Source organism: Juglans microcarpa x Juglans regia, chromosome 3D, assembly GCF_004785595.1.
Source record: "Juglans microcarpa x Juglans regia isolate MS1-56 chromosome 3D, Jm3101_v1.0, whole genome shotgun sequence".
NCBI classification, from domain to species: Eukaryota; Viridiplantae; Streptophyta; class Magnoliopsida; order Fagales; family Juglandaceae; genus Juglans; species Juglans microcarpa x Juglans regia.
The window spans coordinates 10,239,310-10,249,268 of record NC_054598.1 but is presented as its reverse complement, the minus strand read 5'-3'; the positions used below and the strand labels follow the sequence as shown (position 1 = coordinate 10,249,268).

The window sequence follows — 9,959 nt, the reverse complement described above, 5'->3', positions numbered from 1 at the left end:
GAATTGTTTATTATATTTTAAACGAAAATTTAAAAAAATTATAATGATAAGATGAGATGAGATGGATTGAGAATATTAATTCTGTGTCCAAACGGAGCCTTAATGGCCGTTCCGGCCCATTCGAAGTCAGATTAAGTATATATATATTGCAAATCTTTGTATTAATTGTTCACTTGTCACAAAATCTTCTAAAATCTTTAAACATGTTTTTACGTAAATAAGATGCTATTTATATGATCATCACGTATTCTAGCTCTTTTGCGAAATTTGCCTAGCTAGAATTAATTAAATAAGCAAAAAAATAAAGGGTGGTTTTATTGCACTGATGAGTAGTAGTATTGTACATATATATAAATGCCCACGCCACCCTAACCCTGCATGCAGCAATATGCATGCAGTACTGATTGGAATATCACAACATGATCAGAATGAATTAATATTAGTCAAAGGATCGATGTTCTTAATTGGTTAACAGGATATATTCTTAATTAATTAATAATGGCCAAGATCCTTTAAATCAATTGACAACACCTTGATTTTTCACTAAGAGAATTAAAGATCGAATCCTCATTTTCCATGTATTAAAAAAAAAATTATGAGAACCAACCAAGATTTGTAATCTGTCCATCTCATTTTAACTCACTATCCAAACAACACTTTCATCATCTGAGATAAGTTCATCTTTTCAAAAGAAAATGACGAGAATTTGAAATATACATTAAAAAAAAAAAAAATCCACAAGATGCAGGAGTTTTATTTCAAAGCACTCTTACTTTATTTGAGATGATTGAAGTTCCCGGGCAATTGATCATCCAACTTCGAATCTGCTTCTTGAAAGGGAAAAAAAAAAAAAAAAAAACTAAAAAGGGAAAAAAATCCAAAAAATGGTAACTGTGCCTCTAGTCTATTATGGTTTCAAATTGCCCTTTTGATCTTTGAACTAAATAGTACTTTAATATTATTATGATTCCCACGTGCAGATGTAAAAAGCTCACCCACATCTTCATGAAAGTAGTCTTGATAAGCTTTCAAAAGGTATCTCATTTTACTTCCATTTTCAGATTTTCTTGCACGAATAAAGTCATCTGCATCTAAAGTTAGCTTTTTGCAAAAGAGGCATCTTTGGACTTCTTTCCATTGGCATGCATTCGCCCCCACTTTAGGAATTGTCAATTTTTATGACTTGTCTACATTAAAGCTCCGTTTTTTATAACAAAATAAAGGATCCAAACAGTAACAACATAGCTTGGAAAGTGTTTCTAGAATCGAAAGAAAATATTTTTAACCCTTTTTTTTCCTTTCCTATCCCATCTGTTATCTGCCCAAAATGCAGGCAACCATGAACAAACCAAGGTTTGTGATTCCTCTTGAATATGTGTACAGTATTTTGAATACATCGCAATCCAGCCGCCACGTGTGGGTCAATGAAACGCCTCGTCATGGTGCTGATGCTATTGCTTCAGAATTCTCTGAAGAGCATTGATTCTCTGATTCACCAATCCTGATACAAGCATGATTTATCAGAGAGATCCGTATTCACAACCAACCAACTAAGCTTGATTCTGCATCTCAACGTGTAATGTAACTGTTGTATTTAAGAAATGACGAGGATAATTACTAACTCGTTGCCAGTGGGGGCCCCATTTGAAAATATATTAACATAAATGAATAGCAACAGAGATCCTCAAATACAGAGAGAGAGAGAGAGAGAGAAAGAGAGAGACCTCAAAAATCAGATATCGTTAATGAGCTGCTCTGTTCTGTTCTGCCCTGGGATTTTCAGAATCTGCCGTAGGCCCATCGTAGCATTATACATCCTGGAGAGTTTCAGATATTATCTGTCTCTCTCTCTCTCTCTCCGTCCTTTTCTCCGGCTAATCCATTCATAGGAACTAACAGGCACCATCTCCCTCCGACGATTACAAACTGGGGGTTTGACTTTGCGTGACAGTGCTCAGTTTCTCCGACATCAATGTCAGTTCGAAAAAAATGGTTCGGTTTTATTAACGAGATGTTGAGAGTCAAATCCTCTCCTTAAAAAAGGATTCTTTCTGTTATATTGCGGAAGTCGAGGCAGTCTGGGAGATTCTCTACGGATCATACGCGTTGAAGACATTATTGGGGGAAAAGTGTTCGTGTTTGGCCTGGTGGAAGATGTTTCCTTCCTTTTTTTTAAGGAGGTAAAATGATTTTCCTGGATAGCGTATGGAAAAGGAAGCGAGGAATATGGATGCGAAATTATATGCGATAACTAAGGACAGAATTCCATTAATTAGGTACCGTTTGTTGCTCATCTCTCTTTTATCAACTAGAATTAATGGCAGAGAGGGTTCACCTTCCCCTCCTTTCCCCAGTAGTGAGTTGACCTTTTTATCAGGATTTCCTAGATAAAACTAAATAAGCTCTGCTGGCTACATACGTGGAGACTCTTTGTTCCCCTTCTTCTCGCAGTCTTCGGCTTTAATATATTATCCAGTTTAATTAAACCATGGAATGCCGCTTTCTCGGCTTCTCTACCACTTAAGATCTCTCTCTCTCTCTCTCTCTCTCTCTCTGCCTATTTGCGATATGAGAGAATTACTTAGTCCTCACATAGCGTCTTTCTTTGTCCCTGATTTGTTGCCTTGATGGTATTATTTAGTTTTTTTTTTCCTGATTTTCGAGCTGTCTTGTTTCTGGTGCAGTGAGAAATTTAGAAAGTTTGTCTTTTCAGATGTGATAAAGAGAGAGGGTTTGTTCGATTGTTCCTCATAGCGCTGATCGTAAAGGTATCAAATTTCTTTTTCTTGTTCCTATTTGTTTGACCATTTTTTTTTCAGTTCTTTGGGTCTGCGTTTTGAGTGGGATCCGACTCAGATCTCTGATATTCTGCCATTTTGGTTTTTCTTGTTCTTTCACATGGGATTCAAGTGAAAGTCCATCTGGGATTCATTGTTAGCTTTTGGATGTCTTCTCTGTTTTTGTTTATTATAATGGCTTGTGTTCATCAAAGCTAACAGACAAAACGAAGGTACGAATTTCGTAAAACGAAGTTCAAACTCGTATTTATTTATTTACTTTGAATTGGTTTATCATTTATGGAACCTTTCTAAAAGTTTTAACTTTTTCTCGTATTTTGAGAACAGGTTGCAGATTCCACAAAACGGGTCGAAAGTTTGCCCTTTTTCGTCCATACAAAAATTATTAAAAAAATGAAAACCGTTTAGACGAAAGTCTTTTATTTATTTTTTTATTTTTTGGGTTCATCGAGTCATTTACTTGTAACCTATGACTGTGCAACACTTCTCGTTGCATTTTACTGGAGACATGTTTCTTGTGTTAGTAAAAGCAGTAGTTTCATTGAGGCGTGTTTGCTTTTTATTAAACTCAATATTGTTTAACGTTATTTTGTTGGAAACTCGGAAGTTGCACGTTTTTTCTGTTCACTTACTACCTTGGCTGCTCAATTGAAAATTGGCTATTCTAGATTGACATCCTTAATATAGCATAAGGCAATGTAGGAACCTATGATTTCTTCTTTTCGTGTAAGGTTATATCTTTTCTCTTTCATAATTTGAGAGTAGCAGCAAACCATTTTTTTTGTTGCCCGAAATTCTAGAAGAGTCATGTTATTATTGCTGTTCTGTTTCTGACCCTTTGCTTTATATTCTTGGAATTATCTTTCTGTTGGATTGCTAGTATTCCCACTATTCTCCACTTGCCGAGACTACTGTAATCAGTTGATTCAGAGCATATGAAAACAATATTTGGCTGTAGTTTGTTACATTGCAGTGAATCAGTGAGGTCTTGGTGAACATTTTGTCAATTAGTTTCTTTATTTTTTAATTTCTTAATGAACAAGGTTTTCTTACTCAGTTTGGCTTGCATTTTGATGTGCAGGGCGGTTCAGTTGCTTTCACCTATCCGAATTGTTGTAAGCTCAAAATCTCACGCACAATTGCTTCAGAATTTTCACCCATCTTTCGCAGTACCTGTAAACATGAAACTTGGTAATAACATAGCTTTCTGTCTCTTTTAATTCTGTTCTTTTATTTAACTCCTGCATCTGGTGTATTCTTTTTCTCTTCTCCACCTTACAATTGGCTGTTCTACTTTGTGTAAGAGTCGGGCGAGTGGAGATTGTCTCAGCTAAAGGGTAGCATAAACAAGTTTGGTTTAGGCTTGGAAGTGTGTTTCTTTAGTGCACTTTTTTTTTTTTTTTTTAATTTAGTAGAGAATTAATAATCCTTAATATGGCCGTAAGACTAGTTCTGTCTGATGTATCAGTTGTTAGGCTAAAGCCCCTGTGGGCTTACTTTTCTATTTTCAGTTATTAGTCTTTCAGAAATCTCATCTACCAACTACATTTTCAAACTACCAATAGTTACTAAATTCATGCTTTATGCACGTGAGTTGTTCAGTCTGAAACAAGGCCTGAGTGATAGATAGATCTTCCTGGTTTCATTTTCACTAGCATTCCAAATTTTAATTTACGTGCAGATAGTGAACCAGTGTTCTGCCATTCAACTCTTGGCCATAAGCCTGATTCTAAACCTTTTGACTACAATGACATTGCTCTGGATTCTGCTATGAAGTCTCAAAACCTAATCATGACAGAAAATCCGAGTCTCTTGTGTGACTTAAAGGGCGATGAGAAGGATGCAGTGCCATTCTCAAATGCTACAAATGACGGAGATGGTTGGACTGCCATAAAGTTTGATTGTTCTATGAGCATGGATGATATAAACAATGAAAATAAAGACGAGGTCAAAGATTTTGTTGCATCACATAATCAATATTCCCAAAAAACAGAATCATTTGACAAGGACTTGCATTTTGTTATGGACAAAGGTGTTATGGAATGTGAACTGCCAGAGTTGACAGTTTGCTACAAAGGGAGTACTTACCATGTTGTCAAAGACATCTGCGTTGCTGAAGGCGTGCCTTCCCGCGAGAAGATCATGTTTGAGAGTGGTAGAGATAAGAAAACTGTGTGCATTGTTCTGCCGCCTGACAAGGATCAAAACAAAGAATTGGCAAAAGAAAAAGAAGATATTGATATTTCTGGTCCAGATGGATTAAATTTTTCAGCAGAAAATGATTCTGACAAGGATTCTACTAGTCAATACGATTCCAAGGACTCGATGCAGACAGGGGAAGATGCCACTGGTAGTATTCTGACTGATGCCTCCAAAAAGATGTTTTTCCCTGGAAATATGCTTCCAATGGTGGTGAGCGGCGTGTGTGCTTCCCAATTTGATTGTTTGAATAATGACAGCAATAAAGTTGAACAACAGCCCTTTCAGGTATGCACCTCTTAGTCAAAATCATAGTGTGATATAAGAAATCATCTTATAATTAAGGGTTGATTCCCAATGTTCCATCATTGCATGGGATCCACTATCTTGGCAGGGTTTTTCATGTTATAGTGTTAGTAAGAAATAGTTTCCTGTTGTTTTTTATTCAACTGGGAACCATCCCACTTGCATGAGACTATTACTGGAGTATCTGAGTTTTTCAGGGGCATAGAATGGTTTCCATAATTACCGTACATCTAAAGAATCTCTTCTCAGAAGAAAAAAAAGTGTAGAAAAAAAAAAAAACTTGATTTTAATGATCAGAAGGTGACCGGTTGAAGCTCCAATTGTTGAGTCTCCAACTATAGCAATACAAATTGTTCATGGTAATGGTCACATGGCGATGTGTGTAGCACTAGAATGACCTTTGGCTGGAAGTTTCAAATTCAGTTTGGTATTGGGTAAAATCATGTTTATGCTTGAGAGAGGTTTGGTATTTGAGGATAAATTGTAGATTCCAATGGTTTAAATGCAGGTCTATGGTGAAAGACCAATCTTGGCAAGTCCTGCTTTGGTCTCTGCAGTCGAAGAATCAAACAATAGCAGTGGGAATAAGGTATCGGCGAGCTCAACTTTGGTTTATGCAGTGGAAGAATCAAACTATAGGAGTGTGGATCCAAAGATTGCAAGCCCTGATTTTGTTTCTTCAGCTGAAGAATCAAACAATAGCACTGGGGATCAAATGTTGGCAAGCCCTACTCTTGTTCCTGCCACTGAATTATCAAACAGTAGTAGTACTGTCAATGAGTTATTTTACAATAGCAAGGTGGAAAGTGGTAGCATCACTTTCAATTTTGACTCTTTAGAACCTTCAGCTAGTGGCAGACTTGAGGGTCTTGAAAATGGTGACACTGAATGTCATGAAACTCAAAAAACGTCAAAGGTTGAAAACGGCTTTTCTGATGCTCATACAGTTTCAAGGCGGCATCAACATGCTCTAGGAGAGACAAGTTTTTCTGCAGTAGGTCGTGGAGAGGAAAGTTGCTCTGCAGCAGGTACTCTATCGAGTCTTATAAATTACTCTGGTCCAATGGGATATTCTGGTAGTATCTCTCTTCGGTCAGATAGCAGCACAACCAGCACGCGATCCTTTGCCTTTCCCATGTAATTTACCGCAAACTTATTCCTTTTCCTGTCTTTATATATCCAAGTTTATCACTGATATATGCAAATTGGTTGATCATGTCTACAGATTACAGTCTGAATGGAATAGCAGTCCAGTTAGAATGGCAAAAGCTGACCGGAGGCATTTTCGGAAGCATAGATGTTGGAGGCAGGGCCTTCTTTGCTGTAAATTCTGAATGAGTCTTTTCTATGCATAGGGTTAGGATCTGGTTTTATACATCACAAAAAAAATTTTAATTTATTGAATATGAAAAATATATACTTCCTTTTCTCTCTTGTGGTGTCTACATGTGAAGTAGTGTCTTAGTGTCATGCAGGCAAGTTCATGAGGTGTAGCAATGTCTTATAATTTTCTGCTTATCTGCACCTATATACATTTTCTCCAGTATAGAAGCAAGTCTTTATTTTTATTTTTTGTTTCCTAATGTTTATACTCACTCCAAGCATTTCGTTTATCAACAGACCTGAGTTCGATTTCCAGCGATGAAAACATATGTTTGCATACCAAAAAAGAAAAGTAGCTCGTATATCAACTCTCTGATATGTAAACAGGGAAAATGTTCTATATATAATTGTTCTGAAAAAGGCCTCCTTATTGAGGATCAATTTATCATTTTGTAAAGCTGGCTGCACTGAAGGGTTAATTGCCAAAATCCAACTGGTCTTGCTATTTCGAAACACAATTCGATCGGCTAAGTTTTCCATGTTTATATGCGTAGATAGCTATTATGGCCAACCTTTTCCAAAACTATCGAGGGAATGGAATGGAGGGCCTCTGAAATCATCATTATTAGACTGTTCATCAATGGACAGATTAATCTTAGAAACGTTTAATTTCCATGTACTATTTTAGCCACGTAGCTTGTAAAAACAAGAGTATATATAGTTTACCAAGGATTAATCAAATTACATATAAAATTCGAATGAAGTCTTCTCCTAGCACTTTTTAAAAAGTGACAGAGGAGAAGTTTGTTAGTCTATCCTCCTTCGGGGAAGTAGGGAGGAGGAGTCTCTGCTCACTACGATGGCCGGAGAAAGGGAGAATGGAGGATTTAGAAGAGATCTGGGGATAGATTGAAGCTGAGTGAAGAAGAAATAAAGTCGATAGAGATACACTCAAGTGAACAGGAAGTCTGGAAGGAAAAGGGGAAGAGAAGTGTGGTAGGGAAAATCTGCTTTGAGAGATCAGTAAGAAAGGAAGTTATAAGATCAACAATGGAGAAAATTTGGAGAGTAAGTAAGCTGATGGTTTTTCATGAGATGGGAGCTAACTGTTTCGTGATTACTTTTTATGAATTGGGAAGATAAGAACAGGGTGCTCGATGGGTGCCCTTGGTTATTTGATAACTACCTATTTGTTCTAAAATCCTTTGATGGATCAACTCAGATTCACCGAATGGATTTCACTCGAGAGAACTTTAGGTTTCAAATGCATAATCTCCCACTGGGCACTATGAACAGATAGTTGGGTGAACAAATTGGTGGCTCGATTGGGAAGGCATTTGAGGTGGACGTCCAGGGTAATAATATGGCATGGGGTCGATGTTTAAGGGTCAAAGCGGAGTGTGGATGAAGGCTCTATAAGAACCATGACATTCAATGGAAAGGGGATGTAGATTCTGTTCAAATATGAGAAGTTACCTAAACTATGCTTTTGGTGTGGATGTATATTGCATGATAAGTAGGGTTGTTTGGGAGGAGATCTTGGAAATGAAACTACTACACAATTTGGAACATGGCTTAGAGCTCCTCAAGTAAATCGAAGAAAAATAGATGGGGGAGAGAAACAAAGTGAAAATAATAGAAAGAATGATGGGAAGACATGTGAGGAAGGGAGGGTGAAAAAGAGTAGGAGGGAGGGAGATGGTAGGAGAAGTGATGAAGGGAGAGGTTCTGGTTAGAAGACAAGATCCCATTAGCAATGCTGATAATCCCACTGAAATTACAAGAATGGGAGAGGAGGAAGATGCAGAACTAACCATCACAGATCAATGTATGCAAGTTAATCTAAGGAGCATCAGAATGGCCAAGAAGGGGAATACTAGCAACTGGAAGAGAAGAGCCCGTGGGAGACCCCCTGAGGTGAGTCTACTGCTCTTGTGAAATTGCAAAAAAGAGTCGTTGTTAGTGAAGTGAAGGATGATATGTGGTTAGGGAGTAAGAAAAATGCAAAGAATGGGGTGAAGTAGTGGTCAATAAAACAGAAGATTCCATGGCAGAGGTTGTCATGCAGCTCTGCCAGTCATTATGAATCTCCTAGGTTGGAATTGTCGAGGGCTTGGGAACCCTCGGACAATTCAGGACCTTCACCATTTGGGGAAGGAGAAGAAGCCCAGAGTAGTGTTTCTCATTGAAATTCTAATAAAAGCAGCAAGAGTTGAGAAATTGAAGATAAGGTTGGGTATGGAGGGGTGTTTGGTGATCAATGCAATTAGCAAGAGAGGTGGCCTAGCTTTGTTTTGAGAGAATGAAAATGAGGTAGAAGTTCAGAGTTTCTCACTGTGGCATATAAGTGCAAAAGTTAATTAAGGGAGAGATGGAGCCTAGTGGTTCACAAGCTTTCTGTGGGCATCCTGAAGCAAACAAGAGATGGCAATCATGGGAATTACTGACAAAACTAAAACCAACATGAGATAGCATCGTGTGTAGCTGGTAATTTTAATGAAGTGTTGTCCCATGATGAGAAAGTGGGGAGGGTGGGGGGGGGGGGGGGGGGAAGAGCGGAAAAGTTAATCATTCAGTTTCATGAGGCCTTAGGAGAAAATAGTTTGTATGATGTTGGTTTTATGGGAAATCCATTCACATGGAGTAATAAACACTCAGACCATACTTTTACAAAAGAGAGACTCGACAGATTCGTGGCAAACAATGAGTGGATCGAAGTGGTAGGTTTAACTACACGAAGCTCAAATCATAAACCAATGGCGTTATCTGTGATTAAGGAAAATAGGAAGCAGACTAAGAGGTAGCACTCCTTTAAAGTTGAGGCCAGTTGGATAAGGGAAGAAGATTGTGAAAAAATGAAAAAAGAAGTGTGGTCTGCAAAGAGTTATTTTGTGAAGCCTATGAGACAGATGCAAAACTTGCTGAATGTATGCAGTGGCCAATTGATAAGAAGCTTCAGAAGGAAGGACAGAGAGAGAAGCCATAATATTGAGCAGCTAACTGATAGAATAAAAGAGCTACAAGATGTTGAGGGTCCTTGTAATACTGAAGAGTTTAAGAAGCTACAACAAGAAGTGGGGGTTTTATTAGAGCAGGAGGATACAAGGTGGAAACAAAGGGCAAAGAGGAACTGGTATTCATTGGGGGATAAAAACAAGAAGTTCTTCCATGCGTGTGTTAATCATAAAAGAAAGAAGAACCAAATCCTCACAGTGATGGATTTAAACTCAGATATGAAAGTTGAAAATGAGGAGATTGTTGAGGCTCTCAAACAACATTATGTCAAGATATACAGAATAGAAGCTCCCACAAGTAGACAAATAACAGACGGTG

At 37.8% G+C, this 9,959-nt stretch overlaps 1 protein-coding gene across 5 annotated transcripts; it reads left to right on the top strand.

Annotated features, from left to right (window-relative positions):
- The first annotated feature begins 1,650 nt into the window (after window positions 1-1,650).
- LOC121256481 lies at window positions 1,651-6,871 on the top strand. Of its 5 annotated transcripts, XM_041157289.1 has the most exons (7): window positions 1,651-2,356; window positions 2,714-2,768; window positions 3,679-3,783; window positions 3,880-3,989; window positions 4,480-5,285; window positions 5,812-6,440; window positions 6,529-6,871. In XM_041157289.1, the coding sequence occupies exons 3-7, from the start codon at window positions 3,734-3,736 to the stop codon at window positions 6,635-6,637; spliced, it is 1,704 nt and encodes a 567-aa protein (XP_041013223.1). In that variant the 5' UTR covers window positions 1,651-2,356; window positions 2,714-2,768; window positions 3,679-3,733; the 3' UTR covers window positions 6,638-6,871. The 5 variants fall into 5 exon arrangements, with proteins under 5 accessions (XP_041013223.1, XP_041013224.1, XP_041013226.1 ...); XM_041157292.1 differs by lacking the exon at window positions 3,679-3,783 and having other exon boundaries at window positions 1,657-2,356; XM_041157290.1 differs by lacking the exons at window positions 2,714-2,768; window positions 3,679-3,783 and having other exon boundaries at window positions 1,652-2,180.
- The last annotated feature ends 3,088 nt before the right edge of the window (window positions 6,872-9,959 follow it).